The sequence below is a fragment of the Gadus chalcogrammus genome, chromosome 11 (genome assembly GCF_026213295.1).
Source record: "Gadus chalcogrammus isolate NIFS_2021 chromosome 11, NIFS_Gcha_1.0, whole genome shotgun sequence".
Lineage (NCBI taxonomy): Eukaryota > Metazoa > Chordata > Actinopteri > Gadiformes > Gadidae > Gadus > Gadus chalcogrammus.
Window position 1 is genome coordinate 7,227,666 of NC_079422.1, and position 20,523 is coordinate 7,248,188.

Sequence of the window (20,523 nt, forward strand, 5' to 3'; positions counted from 1 at the left end):
GAGACGGTTAGTATTTATTCTCATGTCTATTTAATAGGCTGTGATGCGACCACGCTACACAGGGGCCTGTCTATCCGCTTTTACCATAAGCAAGTTTGACTGATCATAAGAAATAGGCCACCAATATAATGTATAACAAAAAGCAAGTTTGACTGATCATAAGAAATAGGCCACCAATACAATGTATAACAACAATTTGAGAAGCTACTTTGGCTGGTTTACCAAAGCTTAAAACACATCATCGTAAACCATTATGCAAGTATTTCTCCATTTTGTATTACAGTACCACATTTATCATAAGAAAAGGAAAAATAACATTTCCCCTTTTTTTATATATATTAAAAACAAAAACATCAAAAATTGGTGGTCCAAACATCCTTTGGACCTCAAAACTACAGATGTCCGTAATTTACATTTCAGAAATCTGGTCAGAAAACTAACCACTTTATTCAGAATTTGTTTAATATTATTTGCTCTTGTAGTTCTTTTAGAGATTTGTACATAACTGTCAGATGCCCATGCCTGGAATTGAATTGTACACAATTTGGTGGATAAACTTTGACAGAGTAGGGAATCCTTCAGAACACAATAGAAATAAAATTCTATATTATTACTTGAAATTACACAAAATGCAGGGGCAATAACAACCCTATAAACAAATATTTGACCGTGCAAAAATGTCAAAATACCGCGCTTTTACATTACAAAGGCTCTTGTGTGAGGTCGAATACTATTGGTGTATCAAATGACTTTGTAGCCTATCAGACGAAGGCTTGTTATCATGCAGAAGCCAACGCAATAGTGCTCAATAGTCCTATTTTCTCGAGGGACAATATCTGAGTTTGGTAAGTAATGCTAAAATATTTTCCCATATTGTAAGCATATAATTGCGTTGACACGACACATTGCATAATATATAGCCCTGCATGGAGGTAATCAACGGGGGGAGACAACTAACGTTAACTTTTAGTTGGTCGCCGCCATTATACCACCGAAGAAGCGTTTACCGCCCTCCTTCACCGCTTCTTCTTCTACTTCTTATCGTCGGTGGGAGAAAAAAAGTAAACATCGTTGGTCGAAGGGACGGCTTGGTTGTCCTTGCTAGCATTCGTTATATGGCAGTGGTCCAATCACGACGATTTATGAACATTACAGACACATTGTAGATGGTTAGCTACCAAGCTATCAAGGCGTTAGCCATCTTGCCAATATGATGGCCTACTCTAAGCGTTAACTCTAGACTAGCGGCGAAGTGTCCCGACCGATTAGCTGTTAGCATTAGCTTGCCATGGACGTTCGGGTGTATTGCGTTGTCTGGAACCCCGGTTAACGCAAGGTGTGGCGAAACAAGACATTATTGTATATTATGGTTGCATAGGTGCTGGCTGTATCTATTTTCAGTGGACACCAAATAACCCACAGCCCTGTTAGCAGGTGGCTAACGCTAACCGAACGCCGCCCCAGATGCACGGCATGAGGCAGTCACTGATTTGTGATGTTGATCTTTCTCTACACCATGTAAATGTCACAATCCTTCCAGTGTTCCACTGAACACGTTTCATTTAACGGCTACATTTTATTAAATAATATTCAGTAATACTGACAATCTGTCTCCCAAATAGTTTGGTTTTCTAATACAAACTTCAGTTTACTTCGTTTAGTAAATATTGTCCAATCTGTCACCATAAAAGGCTGCTAATTGAATAACTGCCCGAACACAACAATCAATAACGTTATGTAACACTGTTCTCTCTTGGATAATCCTATCTTTCTCATCCATCCATATTAGCAATGATATATAGATACAGAGGCCTACTTGGACAGAGCAGTTTCCTGTTTAGGAATTGTAGCAATGTATAGAATCCGGTTATATTACAGGTGTGTTTGGCTCCTCTCATTGCTGGAAACGGCAACATAAGTTTGGCTGTTTATCCATTGAGCCTAATTACAGCAGCTATCAACATTATGCTGGAGCTCTGCCCATGAAATCGCAGCAAGTCGAACTTGGCTGGGTCTCATATTTTGCAGACACACCTGCATGGTCAAAATAACAATTAGCCCAGTTCTGACCCATGGTGAGTCATTTTGGCAACCGGCAAAATACAGCACTTTGTGTCCAAGCTTTGCTCTCAATAATGCATGTAGATGCACGTTCTCATCAGGAGAGGGCAATATTCACAACTATGCATAATTCAAATGAAATTTGCTGTTGTATAAGCACCGCAAAAATACGAAGCACATTAATTAAAAAAAAATACATCAATTGTTATCTCCTGGTGATGTGCAGGACTATAAAACCAAGTAAAGACGTGTATGTGATGTGACTGCAGCTCGCGTCCCCAAAGACTAAAAGGTATGATCTTCTTGCCTATTTGCCCTTGACTATATCACCAGCCAGCATTGGCACCTGTTAACATTCTATTTTTACCACACCTTCTATAATGCTCTCATTCACATATAATTCCCAATGGATGTTATTTATATGATACTATTGATTTAAAACTCCCTAACTGATCAATTTATTTGTTTCCTCATGACACTTTGCAGCCATGGAGAGCGCTACGTCTGTGTACATGTGCTTCCCATGCTACCAGGAGTTTGAGACATTGGAAGAGGTGCTTAAGCACCAGCTCACCTGCAATGCAGAGGCCACAGAGCCAGCCCCCGACATGTCTGGCCTCGCCTCCATTGCTGTCCAGCAAACTCAGGTAACAGGCTGCGACAGGGCTCATTTGAATACTTTCACTTTCATTTGTATCACATATTGGACACTGTGACCTCACGTGTGAGGTCACAGGGCTGACATACAAAATATTGGCACTATCAAGGCCAGTATCACTAGGTTGCCGAACGAGTTGCAAGTCCTGTGGCATTGGTAATTAAATTCTGTAACAGATTTTTTTTAAATGAATTAATGTCAACATATTTTTGAGGATAGAATAAATACATTAGTAGTTAAATTAGATTTTGGTTCTGGTTTGCTGACATGTTGTGACGTGTAGTGTGTTTCCTGTCAACAACACAAAAATGGGAATTTTGGGTTCCCAATGAACTTTGAAGCGTACATGTATTATGCATTTTATTATTTCAAAACGTTGTGACCACCAGGTCACTTTTTGTTAAGAAATGTCCTCATCTGCCACACATTTCTTCAGCCCGTTGAGATGCAATAATGAGGTCTCCTCCAAAGGCTTATTCTCGGACGCGATTATGTCTGAACCTCACATAATGGCCTAATATTATGACTCCATTTAGTTTGACACGCTAAGTTGAGGCTTGACGGGTCGGGGGTTGCTAGAGTTCCCGATCCGTCCTGTGACAGCTTCACCGAGCCCCGGAGGTTAAAAACAGTCATTGGCCCTGCTGAGTGACATTTACCAGTGGGGGCATAGCTGTCGGATTCTGAACCCGTACTCCCCGCCCGCACTGTCCTCAGCACCAGTCCATAAAGCAGGGTGACACTCGTGACAGGCAGATTGCATCGCGAGTTGCCAGCAGGAGGAGAATCTAGGCTGGGTGAATCAGTCAGTGCCACCACCTCCTGATCCTCCTGATGGATCGCTTATTGGCCTTCTCATGGATGAACTCTCTGTAGAAGCTCTCTATTAAAAACCCTCTAATAGCCCTATGGCCTCCTGGCCCTTGATCATGCCATTAGCTGTCTCGCTACTGACATTACATAACAAACAACAACGCTTTTTATTACCCAGACTGCTGTTCTTTCTGTTAACATTTCTGGGACATTATTAAACAACAGCATCATCTGTTTATGTCTAAGGGATGTAGAGAACTCATTAAAAATGTGCCTTTTCCCCAATTTCCGGAATCAATATTTGGTCTGCAATTATAGTTAATGTATTTTGTATCCACCTAATTATTCTTCCTTATAACGGAAATTGTATTGAATATGCTATGCCTTACTATGTAAAGAGTGTTTTAGAAATGATGACCTCTTCAAATCAGAATAAATATACCGGTCCCAACATCAAGAACCGTAAGTGATAATTATGTGTGTCTGTCCGTGTGCAGCTTATGGATGTCCTTTCAGGCCCCAAGGGTGTAGGTCTGACTCAGTAATGGAGTTCATCAGAAGTGCAACCTGTTATGCTAACAAACCTGCATCCTTTTCTCCTGAATACTTCCATATCTGAGCGACTCATCCCTAGTATCTATCTGCCCAAACGCTCTAATCAAATTGCAAAAAAAAATCACATATGTCACATAGCTTTTATAGATAATTCAGTGTGAGCATCCACTAATACAATGAACAGATTTTTTTTCCTACGTATAAGTGGTGTTTAATTAGCTCAGGCAGATGGTAAATGCCCTGAACATTTTCAGTAGTGCTTGGTGGGTAGTACTGGTCGTTTAGAGGCCACAGTGTTTATAACTACAGCCCCTTTCACACAAACAGTCTGACCCTGCACATTTCTGGAAGATTACCGGCCTGGGCTCTTGTGTGAGTGGTAACAAGGATCGATATTCAACCGGCAATCTGCCTGCTCTTGACCTAGTAACATTTCCTGATCATTGCTTGTACGGCTGTGTTGTGAAGGAAAGCAGTACCATTGCCAGTAGAGGAACTTAGGGGTAATGTCTTCTGCAAAAGACGCATTCATGTGGAGCAAGCAAACCAATCACAAACTCTGCTACGGATGTATTTGAATCTGCGACTGTTTAACGCACCAATGCTTTTCAGCTGATCTGATAACATATCAATACAGCTTATTTTGTTTGCAAACTCCTTTCTCAAGAATAGCTGGAATTTTGACAGGCTCCAAAATGTGGGAGCTCTTCTAAGTCAGTGCGTTTAGTGGCTTCCATAAGTGTTTCATTACTATGTGTGAAAGAGCGCAAGACGCAAATCTTGTGCCCCCTGGCTCCTTGTGTGAATGTCTATCCCAGTAACCTGCCGGGAACTATGTGTGAAAGGGGCCTAGGAGAGGGTCAAATGGTCTTATCACACTTAAGTGCGGTGTTAAGTGTGTTCTTCCAGCTGATTATTCTATGGGAAAGACAAGAAGTGATGTACAGTATATGGCAGAAGGACTGGCATAACTGAGGTTTCTTTCCCTGTAACTACGATGCACCGAGATAATATTTTCTGCCCAAAACCGATATTGAAAAACAGCATTTTTTTTCTTTAATTATACATTTAGATACATCTATTATATCATTATGTAACCGTTTTTTTATGTTAGATTGTGGTTGTTTTGGCATATACTGTAAATGCCACTTCATGGCAGGAATCTATACTGTTTTACAAGGCAATCGTACAATCATCTGCTATTTTCAGCTGTGGCCGATAATTCGGTGCAGCGCTTCTAACTAATCATCTCCTTTTACATTTATTTAGCCCACGCTTTTTGTCCAGAGTAACTTACAATAATCTCGTAGAATATGGAAAGCATGGATCATGTTGACGCATACTGATTAGACAGGAGTGAGGAAGATTGCCATGGAAGACAATTATAACATCAAAGTTCTCAATTATGGATGGTTCTCACTCTGCATATAGGGTTTGAGGCGAAAAAGATATCACTATCACTGAAAATTATAGATGGTTTGATCCTTTGGGTGTTTTTAGGACCTTTGATCCCATAATGTGCTTTTAATGTATTTTTTTTATCATTTGTGTTGAAAATGGCATCCTCTTTTTTGCAAGCATTTATTTTAGTTTCTTGCTATTTTCGTGTTCATAATCCATCAACATTTGATGCAATATTAAGAGTTTTGTCTATCATTCGCTTAAATTCTCTGCTTGATGGTTAGGCCCATAAATCTACTGCAAGATTAAAGTGAACTAAGCCACTTAATTATTATGTGAGACGACAAATTCCCCTGGATGCACTTTGGGAAGACACGCATCTTTAACCTCGACCTTGAGTAGCCTTCTGTTTTTATCATCCAAATGGATGGTTGGCCGTCGGGGGAGTAGAGAGGGGGAGTGGGGGGGCAATTGTGGAACCCCGCAGCCTTACCCTTTGACCCCTGATAGGCCTGTGATATTTATCTGTAAAGCTGGTGTCTTATCTAATGTGACTCAAATCAAACCTGGCTCCAAACCGGGCTGAGCTCATTGACCTTGCTGCCCCTCCAACACTGAATGCTCATCCCTCATCTGGCAGGGAAAACATGCCGCTCCGGGTTAAATTGACCCGAACCAATTACGAAGCGCCTGTTTGATCAAGAGGGAAGTGTTACTAGGTGCCAAATATTTAGCATCCGTGAGCCTGAGCAGAATTACAAAGCAGATCATTGCAAGTAGTCCTCCATGTCCTTGTTTTTCTTATCTTGTCTTATCTTTCGCTACCTGTGCAGCAACAGGTTGTAGGGCATCTGTTGGCCCCTGAGACGACGCAACACATCACGTCCAAAGAAGAAGAAGAAGCAGCAGCAGCAGCAGAAGAAGAAGCTTCCGTGTGGGAGACCAAAGACGGGACGGAGCAGGACGCCTCGAGCGACGTCCCTTCCACACAGTCCAACCAGCCCAGAATACTCTACCAGTGTGGCGACTGCAATGAACTGTTCAAAACCCTCGAGCAGTGGCAAGGGCACCGCCTGGACGAACTATGTCATCAGCCGGGGGTCCAAGCCCCACCCCAGGCCGAGCCAGAACCAGAACCAGAACCAGAGGGGGCCGATGCGTCTGAGGAGGAGGCTGCGGAGGCACAAGGGGCGGACGAGGAGACGCAGCAGGAGGCCATCCTCGGTAAACAAGCCGCGGCCTCTTCGAGTCAAGACGACTCTCCCTCCCGGAGGAGAGGAGCCAACAAGAAGCCCAAGCCGGAGGCCGTGTTCCTCTGCGTGGACTGTGGCTCCGGCTTCGGCCTGGTGTCGGAGCTGGTGGCCCATCGCAAGAGCCAGCACGGCCTGGAGGAGGCCCTGCACCGCTGCTCCGTCTGCGGGGAATGCTTCCTCAACACCACCCTCTTCCTCTACCACCGCAAGCAGCACCGGCAGAAGGGAGAGGAGAAGGGAGAGGTCCCGCAGAACGCTGTGGTCCACGTGCCGACAGGGAACGGCGACGCTGAGGAGGAGCAGGCGCCGACGGTGGTCCTCCCGGCGCCTTCCTCCTCTTCCCCCAGCGCCAGCGGGGGCTTCACCCAGCCCGAGGCCTTCATGTGCACCCTGTGCGGCGGCAACTTCAGGAACGTCGGGGGGCTGTCGGCCCACCGCAAAGAGAAGCACGGCCTGAAGGACGCCCTCCACCTCTGTGTCGAGTGCGGCCAGGAGTTCATGAACACCACCCAGTTCCTATACCACCGTCGGCAGCACCGTGTCCAGCAGGTGATGGTGCCAGAGGCCGGGGACGGAGCGGAGGTTGTGGTGGCGGAGGACGGCGGCCACGTCACCGTGGAGGGGGAGGAGATTGAGATGGAGGAGGGGGTGGAGAACCCACAGGGTCAGAAGAGGCCTTACTCTCCTGCCATCACCACCGATCCTGAGTCCCCCAGACCAAAGAGAGGCCGGCCCGCCATCAGAATCCTCAGCAAGAATGCTCCACTTAAAGGTATGTGGGGACGACTGCATTAGGGGGACATTTGTGTCAGACTCTGGTACATGCTGCAGTTACATCAGAAAAGAACCCTCTTCAACAACGACAATACGACACCCCACATTACCAATACAACATACAATAACAATAGAAAATACCACAGCAACAGCAAAACATTAATGAAAAACTACAATATACAAGATAAAGGGTAACTTATCGCACCGCCTTACCTGGCATCATATTGGAGGCAATCTCGATCAAGGACGTCTACAGGTGGACTGCAGACATTTAGGCTCCAGTCCAGAAGCTTCCGGCTGCATGTCCAATGTCCTAGCCCCAAGCCCACTCACACACCTCACAGTGGAGGCTTGTCATCTTGGATTAACACTGTCCCCTCCTCCCACCTCCTCCAGCGATGAAGGGGGTGGGGACGGGGGCCATCAAGGTGGAGCCGCCGGATCCGGAGGCTGCCAACCAGCCCCCCCCCGCCAAGCTGCTGCAGGACTGGGCCCGCACCCCGCTGCCCCACGTGTGTCCCTACTGCGGGAAGACCTTCACGCGCCGGGTCTTCCTGCGCACGCACGTCTTCAGCCACACGGGGGAGAAGCTGTTCACATGCAAGGTAGGGCTCTGCGGGCTCCCAGGGGAGGGAAGGGCGCCCTGGAACGGGGTGCATTGAAGACTGGCTCATTGTTAAAACCCAGTCTGAATGGTTGATACGGAGAGACGATAATCCCTGAAGAGGCTAGAGCGATTCAAGGCTATTACTTATTTGAGTAAGTAAGTGGTAACTTGGTTTAGTTATTTAGCAGAGGTTTTCATCCAAGGTATGCTATTGTGCTTTTAAACGAACTCTCATGAAACTTGAGGAGGAATTTCTGTGAAATCCTAATGAAATACGTGTGTACAATCCCTGCGGTAACCGTTGTGATACATGATGTCAGGTCACCTTGCCCTACATTCAGGTATGGGAACAATCTGTCTCCGGCCGGCGTTCTCTACGAGGTGATTTCCTTTGATTTCCCTGACATGTGTGTGCTGCAAGTGACACGCAACTCTTCAGATGAGCCTTTGAAGTAGGTTAGGTATTACAGCCAAGGTGCCACTCTGGAATGGCCAAAACCCCACTCATTATATTCTCAGGTTTTTCTTTCATCCTCTCTGTCTGCCTGATGCATCCTCTACAAGGGACCATTGAACATGGCCATGGGCCATTTTTTCAGGGGCTCCCGGGCCCATTACCGTAGATGCTTGAAAAGGGTCATTTTTTATCATGCATGCACTAACAAAAGACCTTAATCATGATGACTGGTTGTGCCCGTGTGCAGGTGTGCTCCAAGTGCTTCACCAACTCCCAGAGCCTGCTGCGCCACAGCATGTGCCACACCGGCAACAAGCCCTACATCTGCGACGAGTGCGGCAAGAAGTTCTCCCAGGTGTGCACCCTGAAGAGGCACCAGGCCACGCACTCGTCCAACCAGCCGCGGCGCAAGCGCGGACGCAAGCCGGTAAGATGCAGAAATAGACCACATGAATGTGGTTCTGATTGCCTTTCAGTGCCGACCAATAGTAAAATGTTGTTATGTTTTTATTATTGCCCCACCATTAAAGTGATCTGTGTGACAGGGTCTAGAAAAACGTTTATTGACTGACATATCACAGATGGATGTGTCCTCTACAGACCTATCAAATATAATCAAACGTCAAAGTATATTAATATACGTCTCTAGGTCAGCTAATTGGCTCTGAAAGACTCAGGATTATAGGGGGGCTGAATCCCCCACTGGACGTTTTTGTGTAGAAACGCTGTAGCCATGGCTGCAATGAGAAGTGTCTTTTAGGTGATCTCCTGCCTGGCTGCAGAGCCTGGGTGGAATATAGACTCCAAACATTAAACAGGCTTCGAAGAATAGAAGGAAATAGGGATGCACCGAATATTCGGCCACCGAAAATGGCCCAAAACATAATTTTCGGGTTCGGCCGAAGGATTAAAAAGGCCGAAAAAATACACAGAACATTTTTATTTTTGATAAAAAAAGAAAAAGCAACCAGTGAGGAATGAGCCGGGTGCGCTTCAAAAAAAAGAGGGATTAAAAAAGAGCCGCACGTAAGTTTGTTAACAATAAAGGGAGATGAATAAAGGTCTGCATGCACTTGTAAACAACTAAATGACAATAAATAAGGTCTGCTGGAATGTTAGAAAACGTTCAGTATTAAATAAATATTTTGTAACAAATTTGTAATTGATTTTTTTTATTGAAAAGCAAGACAAAAAAGTTTATCAAGGACATTTAATTGTTTGATTTATGCAATGGTGAAAAATTAAAGCAAAATGAATGAAAAACGGCAAAAGCTGTATTTGGTTTCGGCTTTCGGCCAACTGTTTCAGTATATTCGGTTTTGGCCAAGAATTTTCATTTCGGTGCATCCCTAGAAGGAAACCATTAGACAGAATTTACATGAGGTTGCAATGGATCTCGTTGGATGTCATTTTCAGAGCCTGTGTGTGTGTGTGTGTGTGTGTGTGTGTGTGTGTGTGTGTGTGTGTGTGTGTGTGTGTGTGTGTGTGTGTGTGTGTGTGTGTGTGTGTGTGTGTGTGTGTGTGTGTGTGTGTGTGTGTGTGTGTGTGTGTGTGTAGATCTGCGGCCTGGAGGACGACGGCACGGCCCACGTGTTCCCCTGTCCTCACTGCACGGCGCGCTTCAACACGGAGGACCAGCTGAAGCATCACATGTAACCACACCCCCAATACACTCTCCCCTCCCTAGGCCTATTTGACCCCCGCTGATGGATGTGAGGGTCGTTTGAGACGCAGTAAATTCAGTCAACCATAGCACACCCGTTTGCGCCGCGCCCCCCCCCCCATCGCGCGTCTCCCTCTCTTAGGAGCTGAGGCATGTCCAATAATTCTGCCGCTGTTTACAGGTGTAAATAAACTCGAATTACTGCTGCGAGCCTCACCCAGGACAGGGTTTAGATAAAGCCCCCCCGTGGCGCCGCGGCCGCTGGCGGCTGAGCCGCGCCGGCCCACCGAGCAAGGCCTTTAAGCCGCGTAGTAAACACACGCCCGGGCATCTCTCGGCACCGCCCGCCCGTGATTGACTGACAGACGCGGGCACGGTGAATTAAGATGATGTTGACGATAAGTGTCCGGTAAGACAGAAGTATTTGTGTGTGTTTGTGAGGGTGGAGAAGGAGAGACGGGGGTAGTGGTGAGGGTGGTTTGAGCGGCTTGTGGTGGACTGGGGAGCCTGAACGAAGGCGCGCAGGCAGAGCCGGCGGTGCTTTACCCTTGAACCCTCCCCCGAGCAGTGGCGGACGAGGAGAGCCGGTACGGGGGGGCGGGAGGGGTGCAGTGGCGGTGTGAGTGGCTGTGGACCCTCATTACCCGCCACTTTGCTCCGCCGATGGAGCGACCTTGAAGGGACTTTAAATCCCCACGGCTTTCTCGGGGTCAGTCGGCGCCTAAAATATTGTGTTGGCCGAGCCAACACAGCGCGCTCCCCCTGAATGTGGTACGGGCCCTGACTGTAACTAGAGAGCTGGGTTAACATGCACTCCGTACGCCCCGAGAATTCCTCGCATTCACCTCCTTTAAATACTCTGCTTATCCATTACAGGTGACACTGTTCCATAAATAAGTTATTGGGTATTAATGTATTCTCAATAATGCAGGTGTCCTCTCCGCCGGATGGGGGTTGCGCCACACTGTGCGTTGTCTGGGGTGCAAAGGGCAGCGCTGCGGCAGCCGTGCTGCGCGTGGCCCCACGGCTAGCCTGGAACGTTACGCAATGGACAAATATAGTCACTTTCATGTCCGCCCTCTCTGACTCTCCGCCAGCCACGGCCCCCGTTATTCTCCCGCTGTTAGGTTCCCCCCTGCTCCATGTAACCTCTAGCAGGGCTCACTGCATAGGTGCTGCTAATCCCTGCTGCTAATGTCATCCAGTCGGGAGGCTTACAGCTTAAATGTGGTCATTTCCCTCTTTATTCAAGATTATGTGCCGTTGAGGTGTGTTTGTGTGGGGAGGGGGATTTCACGTAGCGGTGCGATTAGTCAATCGCTCCGTGCACGGGTGTGATGATTAATATGCTCTCTGAGTGTATTTTCTCCCCTCTCGTTGCCTCTCTTGCCTTTATTCGCCTACAGGTAAATAAATTAAAGCGGCAAATAAAGTACCGGCGTATTATTACATTACGACCACTCCATCTGGCTTGTGTGTGTGTGTGTGTGTGTGTGTGTGTGTGTGTGTGTGTGTGTGTGTGTGTGTGTGTGTGTGTGTGTGTGTGTGTGTGTGTGTGTGTGTGTGTGTGTGTGTGTGTGTGTGTGTGTGTGTGTGTGTGTTGAAGACAGATGCCACATGATTCTGTCAATGTACTATGCTGCACTTCAAATATTTTTGTCCCTGTATCAATTGCGTTTTATGTCGACTTAAATTAATTGTTTAAATGTGTGTGTGTGTGTTTACGCAGACTGCTCCACAGCAGCCACCCCTTCCCGTGCACAGTGTGCGGCGAGGCCTTCAAGCGCAGGAGGGAGCTTGACCTGCACGCCCTCTCTCACCAAGGTCAGTGTTCTACGCCCAAGTGCGTTAACCCTTTGCCCCCGGGCCCTGAAGTTGGCTCGCGACACAATCCATGGCAGATTTGTATTTTATGTAATGCAATCTGCTGAAAGGCGTACTACAGCAGCATTTCCACCGTTTTATTTTGTAACCATTATTTGACAGTCTTTCTTCTTCGTCTCCTGCTTGTGTCTCTGCGCCTGTCCCGACTTCAGACCCAACCAGCCGAGCCCTAGCTCTCGTTCAAAGCTATTAGATATGACATTGCCATCAGTTTGACTCCGGAGGAAATTGCTATCGATCGTTGCGGAGACACCAATAAATGCTCTGGGTGGGCCCCTGCCTTATATCTTGCCTGGGGTGGGCCCCCTAACCCAGTTGCAGTGTATTCCCAAACACTCAATCTACATGGTGCCCCTTCCCTCGCCCCTGAGACGCATGAGGTCAATGAATTCCCATTGATTCTGGTCCCCTGTGGAACGGGCGTAGAGGGCGGAGGTAAATGAATTGGGTGTGAACATGTGGACGTTTGATCTTGATCAGCCGTCAGGAGGGAGGTGGGTAGTCACGCCAACCGCATTAGCCTTGCCTGAAGAGTTGGCCTGTGCCATGGGGTCAGGGGGGCTCCTTTGAGAGAGGGGGAGAGATGATTTGGTTATTGATCCATTGATCAACCCCGGGCCATTATTCCGGACTGTCCATATTAAAGGGGCTAAATGGAGGGTCCCAGGCACGGGGGACGGGGGGACGCCATGCATCAGCCCTGCCGGAGTAGACGGCACAGATGGCCGGCTAACTGTAAGATGCTGGCCTGGAGATGAATGGACTTACCAGAGGGTTTTGCGGGGCAAAGACTCTCTTCCCCAATTGCCTTTTTAAAAAGCGATTATTTGGTTCCAATGGAGCTGACATCCGACGGCGTTAATATCCCCTCCGCTAAACCCTTATCCAGTGATGCGCTATCGACTTTTATTTGTAAAGTTGTGTTGCCGTGGGGTGAGTGGTGAGACGCGTGTTTTCGGCTTGTATTTATGTCCTGACCTATATGTCCCGACAGTGACTGCACTGTGATGGCCCTGGGATTGCCCCCGGGCAACATAGCCTCTTTAGAGCGGCCCGGGATAATACCACTTCTGCTGTGGCTGCTGCCATTTAGGCATTCAGCAGACGCTTTGATCTAAGGTGACAGTGGATTCATGCACGCTTCATTAAGGGCCAGGCAGGGGTTGGCTCTGAGCTGGCCACAGGTGAGGCTGCGTTCACCGAGCATCGTACCAAGGAGCCCACAGTGAGGAGTCCAGCGCCCTGGCCGACGCATCTCCCTGGGCAGAGGGGACTCTCATCCCTCCGTTCTTCCCCCCCCCCCAGACAAGGAGCCGGTGACGTGCATTCACTGCTCGGCCCAGTTCGTCAACCAGTCGGTGCTGGACATCCACCTGCAGCGCTGTCCCACCAGCGAGGAGGACAAGAACGTGGGCCGGGGCCGGGGCCAGGGAAGGGGTCGCTGCACTGGACAGGTCAGGACCAGACACTCACTTCTACCACGCTGCCTCACTTTAGATTCTTTTGAGTTCGACTTGTGGCGGTGACGCTTTTCAGCCATGAGCAGGGGGCATCAAATAATATACTTTTTACCTGGGAATCTACCCAGCACCTGTTTGAGATGTTTGTTGATCATCGTTGCCGCAACGCTACCCTGCCCCTCCAGCTAGTGTTTTGTAATGCGTGTTCTTTCCTTTCTTTTGTTAATGGAAATTCTCGGGCTGTTTAACTGAGTCTGTGGGGAAGGCGGCCGCCTGAAACGGCAGAAAAGATGAAGCAAGCTGGCGGGGCTTAAAGTATTTAGTTGTTGTAATTGTTGTTTTTGCCTAAATGGCTCAATGAGGTTATTATACCAAATCCATTTGTAACGATTGTTGATTCTGTAGTTCTGCCTTGAAGCAGAATACCAAGACAAATTCCATGGAAACGGCTTACATTCTGATTTTATGACTTGTATAGATCTGGTTTACACAGTTGAGTTGAAGCTAGGGTCGGCATTTGGAGAAACGAGAGTACGCTATTTTTTTGAAAGTATCCAACTGAAAAATGTCCACGAATCCCACTATTATTACATATTCTTTTATTATTATATTTCTTTAGTCCGAGCATTTGATTTATTGATGCTGTCGGAATGTAATGAGATTTTAAACAAATCGAAAAAAAGCTTTGTGCTTTTAAAAGGGCACACTGTTTAATTGTTTTCCTTTTCATTAACTCCCCCCCCCCCCCCCCCCTCCAGATGGAGTGCGACCTGTGCGGCCACCGCTGCATGACCCAGGAGGGCCTGGACCTGCACCGCCTGTCCCACACGGGCCAGACCCCGCTCAAGTGCCCCGTGTTGGGCTGCCGGCGCCGCTTCGCGTCCAACGCGGCGCTGGAGGAGCACATGCTGGCCCACATCCAGGGCACGCTCAGCCGCTCTCGCCATCGGCCGCGCTTCCGCTGCGACATCTGCCTCAAGGAGTTTGCCTACACCTCCACCTTCAACGTGCATATGCGCACCCACACGGACGAGAGGCCCTTCGAGGTGGGTGTGGGGGTCGGTCGTTGGATGGGTGGGTGGGGGGGGGTCGGTCGGTGGATGGTTGGATGGGCTGGGGGGATGGGGGATGGGGTTGGTCGGTGGGTGGGTGGGTGGGTGGGTAGGTGGGTGGGTGGGTGGGTAGGTGGGTGGGTGGGGGGGTTGATGGGTGTATGGGTGTCGAAGTGCGTCTGCGAAGTGTATGTGTGTGTGTCGATGTGCGTGTGCATGTGCATGTGGGATCCATCACAGAGGAAGGTAGAATGGTCAAGGTAAGTCAAATGCACCGTTCATACAACAACAACAACAACAACAACAACAACACCATAATAAAGAACAGCAACAAAAGCCTTGGTAAAAAGAGAAACGTTCCCAGCACACCCTGCAGGGTGCAGCCAGCGTGCCAACGCACACGGGCTCCGGGGTTTCAGTCTGTATGTGCAGGGGAGGGTCCGCGGGTGTCCCCCCCTCCCCTCCCCCCTCCCCCTCCCTGTGTACCTGTGATTAATGACACCCCCTGAGTTAGGGCTCGTCAACTCCCCTATGCAACGGTGGCTATTCCTGGACTACCTCCGCCTCTTTATTATTTATTTAATTTGTATTATTTAATTCTTATCCCTGTTTTTCGTATGCTGCGGTGCCTCCCCCATCCCCTCCCCTCCCCTGCTCCTGGAGGAGCACGGCGGTATATATATCAGTCGGTTTAATCTCTGTGGCTCATCTTGAGCCCGGCCTATTACTTACTCCAGAACCTCGAGGTGAGCTCGCACCTCAAACATCATACGCAGCAGTCAGAGATGAATCTCAATGAATTCGGATTCCCAATGCAAATACCCCCAGCCCCGGCGCTGACCTTGTATTTGCCGAGCACATAAAGTTGTTTAACGAGACTCTCAGAATACCAGCATGTTCATTTTAAAGTTAAACACCAGCCAACGACTCACTCAGCGGCGCTTAGCATTCAGCGCGCTCCACTCCACCGGGAATCGACGCCAGCGACAAAGCAGAAGATATTATTACAATATTAGCTCTTCCGCACGCGCATTGTTTTACCCGTGGAGTGGACCTCTGCTCGCCGTGCGCACTCGCTCGGGCTGCTCCAGCAGTCTGTGGGAAGTGAATCCTCTGTCGAGACCTGCTCTTCTCCTCCCCCTCCTCTGGTTTCACCTGTTCGCCTGCACGCGTTCTCCCACTTTGGTACCTCTTTCATGGCTGATATCCGCCAGCCCCCTCGCCCGCCCCCTCTCTGCTCGGGGGTGATTTCTTTACTCTGTGTGCATACGCGTGTCTTTGTGCTGTTTTACTTTACTCTGTGCCGAGCCGAAAATTGCAGCCTCTGCATAAAAGCGGGAAGCGGGGCCTGTGATCATATTTGCGGTACAGGAAAGCGGGTTAACCTGAACATTATTCCTGAGACTCTCGCCCTGTTGTTGTGTTCAAGCCTTATTTTATCCCTCATTCTCGCACGCGCGTGTGCGCATCTCACTCAGTTTTTCTCGCAACCCCTCCCCCTCCCCTCCCCTCCCCCTCTCTCTCGCTCCCTCAGTGCGCCACGTGCGGCAAGCGCTTCCGCCAGCTGCCCCACCTGCAGGACCACGAGCGCATCCACAGCGGCCTGCGGCCCTTCTGCTGCTGGGTGTGCGGCAAGAGCTTCAGCGTGGCGGCGCGCCTCACGGAGCACGCGCGCACGCACAGCGGCGAGAAGCCCTACGCCTGCGTCCACTGCCCCGCCGCCTTCCGCTCGCGCTCCAACCTGGACAAGCACGTGCGTCTCCACGGCGACCTGCCCCACGAGGGGGCGGGCTCGGCGGCGGACGCGGCGGCGGTGGCCCAGGTGCTGGAGGGGGCGGAGGTGCTCACGTCTCTGGCGGGCGCGCTGGAGGGCGAGGTGGGCGGCGGCGGCGTGCAGACCTTCTACGTGCTGCAGGAGGAAGGCGCCGGCGGCACGGAGACTGTCATGATCTCGTCGGAGCAGCTGGCGGCCATGGACGGCTCGTCCCAGATGGTGATCCTGCCGTCGTCGGTGCTGGGCGGCGGCCAGACCATCGCCCTGCCCCACCACCTGGCCATGGACGGCGGGGAGATCATGGTGCACACCGGGGCCTCGCCCAGCCAGCAGCACACCATCGAGTTCATCGTGGAGGAGACGGTGGTGTGAGGAGGGGGAGGAGGAGGAGGCCGCCATGTTCCGAGTGGCTGTGCGAGAGGTCTGTGTCTGTGTGTGTGTGTGTGTGTGTGCGTGTGCGTGTGCGGTGGTGGGTGATAAATCCTGTGAACTACGTCCTCCTCAGGGCGGGGGCGGCCATGCTAGGGGGGATTCGGTCAGGGGGTGCAAATGAAAAGAGAAGGATCAGAAATATATCTTTGAAATGTCCTGTTTTCAGACTGATTGAAAGGTAGATTGTAAAGTTGACATTTTGTTTTATATAGTTTCAACTCGTATTTACAACCTGTTTTATCAGGGCTGGAGTTGGCCTCTCAAATCTCAACTGCTTTCTTAACAATAAAACGCTTCAGCTTCCACGTCAGTCGGTGTCCGTCATTCTTAAAGGGGTACATCGGGGCCACTGCCCCCCATCTTCAATCAAAAGGGTTTTTATTATAGGTCATGCTGTAAATTGATAAAGGTTTATTTTTTGATACACACAACATTGGGCCTTTTTGATGGGACGGATGGATGGGTCTTATGGCAGAGCTCAAAGTTCCCTCAGAATGGTTTCTCCATTTTGCTCTACTCCCATCGCCCTCTCTTTAAGGACGGTTTAGAACAAACGAGAGTAGCGGGAGTGAGTTAGTGGAGGTGTTTAGATTAACACTAATGTCGCTGTAATTTATTGGACACCGCGCCTTCGATTGGTTTTGTGTTGTATTCACATGTGGTAATAACAGAAGCGCTGGGATTTATGGTGATTGAGCTCAAGTGGGACATTATGCACTGGCAAGTAGTGTTCTGAAATGATCTCCCTATCGTTCTAGTTACCTCAAATAATGATCCTGTTAGCGTTGGAATGGAAGAGAGGTGTCATGTGATCCAAGTTTATTATTTTATTTTCTTAGCCAACGCTGCAGTAGCCTATTATGGGTTTTCTGCAGTTTATGGCTGTCTCCCACCACTGATTGCTGACAGGGGGGAGGGGATGCAGGAATCACACTCTACACAAGCACTCCATCTTAGTTTGTTTTCATGTCATGGTGGGAGAAAAGCTGATGATTGCGCAGGGGAAGTGAAATGGGGAAATTGCAGCATTTCAGCTGAGCGAGGAGCACACGGAGAGACGAGGTAGAGAGGGGCCAGGGATTCTGCTGCTGCGGCTCGTCATTGCTTTTCTGACTGAGAGTCAACAAGCAAAACAGTCAATAAATAGATGTGTTCTCCCGCAGCCCCCCTTCTTAGAAACCCCCACGCCGATATCCCAGTTTAACTCTTTATTCAATGTGTTGCTTCTACGGTTACACCATTTATTACGCACAAACACACTCATGCACAGGGAAACTTATGCACAAACAGACACGCACAGACAGATTGGTAATGATTTCCCGGACGTTGAGGCATGCGGGTTCATGCGGCCCCAGGGAACTCATTTTGCGGTATAGTTTTATGAACGTATGGGTCCTCAAGTGCTTTATTTTGTCCTTTTTTTTTTAGAGGCAACCACAGCACGCGATCGACTGATGTTGCTCAGCTGGGAGAGTGTTATCCTCCATCTTTTCATTACTGATATAGGCATCCAATGGATTTATACTGCTCTTGTCACTTCCTACAGTCGAGGATATAAATTACCGCCCCAGTACTAACCATGCGTAGCGAGTTTGTCTGCGTCCAATATAGCCTATATCGCAATAATCACAACAATAGCATAGTAATGTCTTCCTGCCAAATAGAACCGTGTTTACAGTCAGCTCTCGTCTCCTTAGTTCCCGTTATATTTCAGTATGCCAAGTGTCAGTCTTGCACACAACGAGCTGGATTTGGGTCATGCTTGTTCGGGCTGTCTAAAGCCGCAGCCGGAAATGATTGGGATTCCACGCGCCAAAGGTATAATCCTGCCACAGGTGGAAAGGTGTGAACAAAGGTGGAGGCGGGTGCAAATGTGCATGGAAACAGACGCATTACCCAGCCAGGTGTGAATGTGACCTCAAAAAATCTCACCCTCCTCAATGGTATTACCAGGCTTACCTGAACCACCGCTCTGATCGGGGAGTTGTTCCGCTTCGCAACAGGCTTGGATTCAGACGTTTGATTGCTTTGTATATTGTCGTTTTTGTAGGCCGCTATGCAACACTTTCTGATTAAAAGTTTAAAAAAATCGACCATTTAATATATACAAGTACAAGTGCACGCGCACGCGCCCGCGTGAATAAATTAGGGAATTCCGACAACGTATTATAATATTTGATCCATTGTTCGCCCGTACAACCGCTGTTGAATTATTCATTGGGTGTTTAGACGGTAAACCTGGAAGAGCACCACGCCTTTGAGCTTAGGCCCAAATTACTTTTACGCATTTCCTTTGTTTCTTTGGAGTTACAGACATACGTTGAATGGCCTTCCCTTTTGAACACCCATTTGATTTGTTGTCCTATTTTCTATTGCAAAACACTCTAAAGTCGCCCTTTGACCCCTGCTAGGATACCTGCATATTCAGCGGTAAATAAAGGCGCTGACATGGCAGTATTTCATGCAGGTGGAGCACACATTCAAATGTTTTGGCTTGCACATCTCCTTGTGGTGGTTACGGTGGAGACCAAGGTATGCAGTGAAGTAACCCCCATATCGGGCTGTCCGAGCAGTACCCTGTTGTTATTTGAGTCCCCTATGCCATACAGAGATCCCCCCAGGCTCTATTTTAACACAGGGTTACTTCTTTCAAGAGACCCAGCATCATCTATTGGCGATACCGTTACAAAACGTTCCCGGTCGACCTGAATGGACCTCTGCAGTAGCACAGGCAATACTACTATTAAATGTGTAATCCTACAGATAAAAGTACATCCAAGGTTTGAGAGGATAAAACCAGTTTAGCGATTATGCCAAAGCCCTAATGTAATTCTTTGTGTTTGAATTCAGTTATGCAAACTAACCTGGTGGGCTATAACTGACTACCTCACTCTATTATCATATATCATGATTATTAATGTATGATTGACCTACATAGGTAATGGTATACATTTATCATTCTGCATGCCTTGTGATAACCTATTTATTGCTCTCTCTCTCTCTCTCTCTCTCTCTCTCTCTCTCTCTCTCTCTCTGTGTCCCCCTACGTCTCTCTCTCTCTCTCGTTCTCGCCCCCCCTGTCCTTACATCATTCTCTTTTTTCCCTCTTGTAATCAGTTTCCATCGCTGCCTGTTCTGTCTCGTTCCTCTCTTTCCCCATGCGACACCGCCTGTGTCTCTCTTTGCTGAGGTGGCTATACCTACCGTGACTTTGACAAAGTAGTCTCCACACATGCATTTCACATGGTTGTGCGTGTGTGTGTGTGTGCGCACATTTTCTGTTCACCCTACAAATGTACCCATGTTTGCTCCTGTTGCGTTCCTTACGAGTGAAAACGCCTGGTCTCAACGAGTGAAGGGTAAGGTTTGTGTGGTTTGGGTGCGTGCGTGAATGCATGCGTCCGTGTGTGTGTGTATGTGTGCTCACTGCAGTCCTCCACCACTCATGTCAACCTGAACTCCTCTGTTTTGTCCTCCATCTTCCCCCTCTCTCTCTCCCTCCCTCTCTCCCTCCCTTCCTCTTTTGTTCAACCTTGTTTCTCCCTCTGTGCATCTCTTTCTCCCTGTATATATCCCTGGGCCCTCACTCCAACCCCCCCCCCCCTCCTCATTGGTAGTGAAGCCTATGTGACCAGGGTACTGAGGAGCTAATCATTATTCCACAAGCAAAAACAGCAAG

General features: G+C 48.6%; 1 protein-coding gene across 4 annotated transcripts; it reads left to right on the forward strand.

Annotated features, from left to right (window-relative positions):
• The first annotated feature begins 710 nt into the window (after positions 1-710).
• znf574 (zinc finger protein 574) lies at positions 711-17,671 on the forward strand. Of its 4 annotated transcripts, none has more exons than XM_056601644.1 (11): positions 711-845; positions 2,288-2,353; positions 2,548-2,708; positions 6,322-7,513; positions 7,912-8,120; positions 8,827-9,006; positions 10,137-10,231; positions 11,972-12,066; positions 13,432-13,580; positions 14,345-14,632; positions 16,173-17,671. In XM_056601644.1, exons 3-11 carry the CDS (start codon positions 2,550-2,552, stop codon positions 16,782-16,784), a joined length of 2,979 nt encoding a protein of 992 aa, XP_056457619.1. In that variant the 5' UTR covers positions 711-845; positions 2,288-2,353; positions 2,548-2,549; the 3' UTR covers positions 16,785-17,671. The 4 variants fall into 4 exon arrangements, with proteins under 4 accessions (XP_056457619.1, XP_056457620.1, XP_056457621.1 ...); XM_056601645.1 differs by lacking the exon at positions 711-845 and adding an exon at positions 852-2,075; XM_056601646.1 differs by lacking the exon at positions 711-845 and adding an exon at positions 852-1,336.
• Positions 17,672-20,523: the final 2,852 nt, after the last annotated feature.

Bases quoted from the DNA above. Each gene is read 5' to 3' on its own strand.
- znf574 (XM_056601644.1), top strand. From the start codon at position 2,550: ATGGAGAGCGCTACGTCTGTGTACATGTGCTTCCCATGCTACCAGGAG. The intron at 7,514-7,911 runs GTATGTGGGGAC...CACCTCCTCCAG, and splicing joins CAAGAATGCTCCACTTAAAG to CGATGAAGGGGGTGGGGACG. The intron at 10,232-11,971 runs GTAACCACACCC...GTGTTTACGCAG, and splicing joins GACCAGCTGAAGCATCACAT to ACTGCTCCACAGCAGCCACC.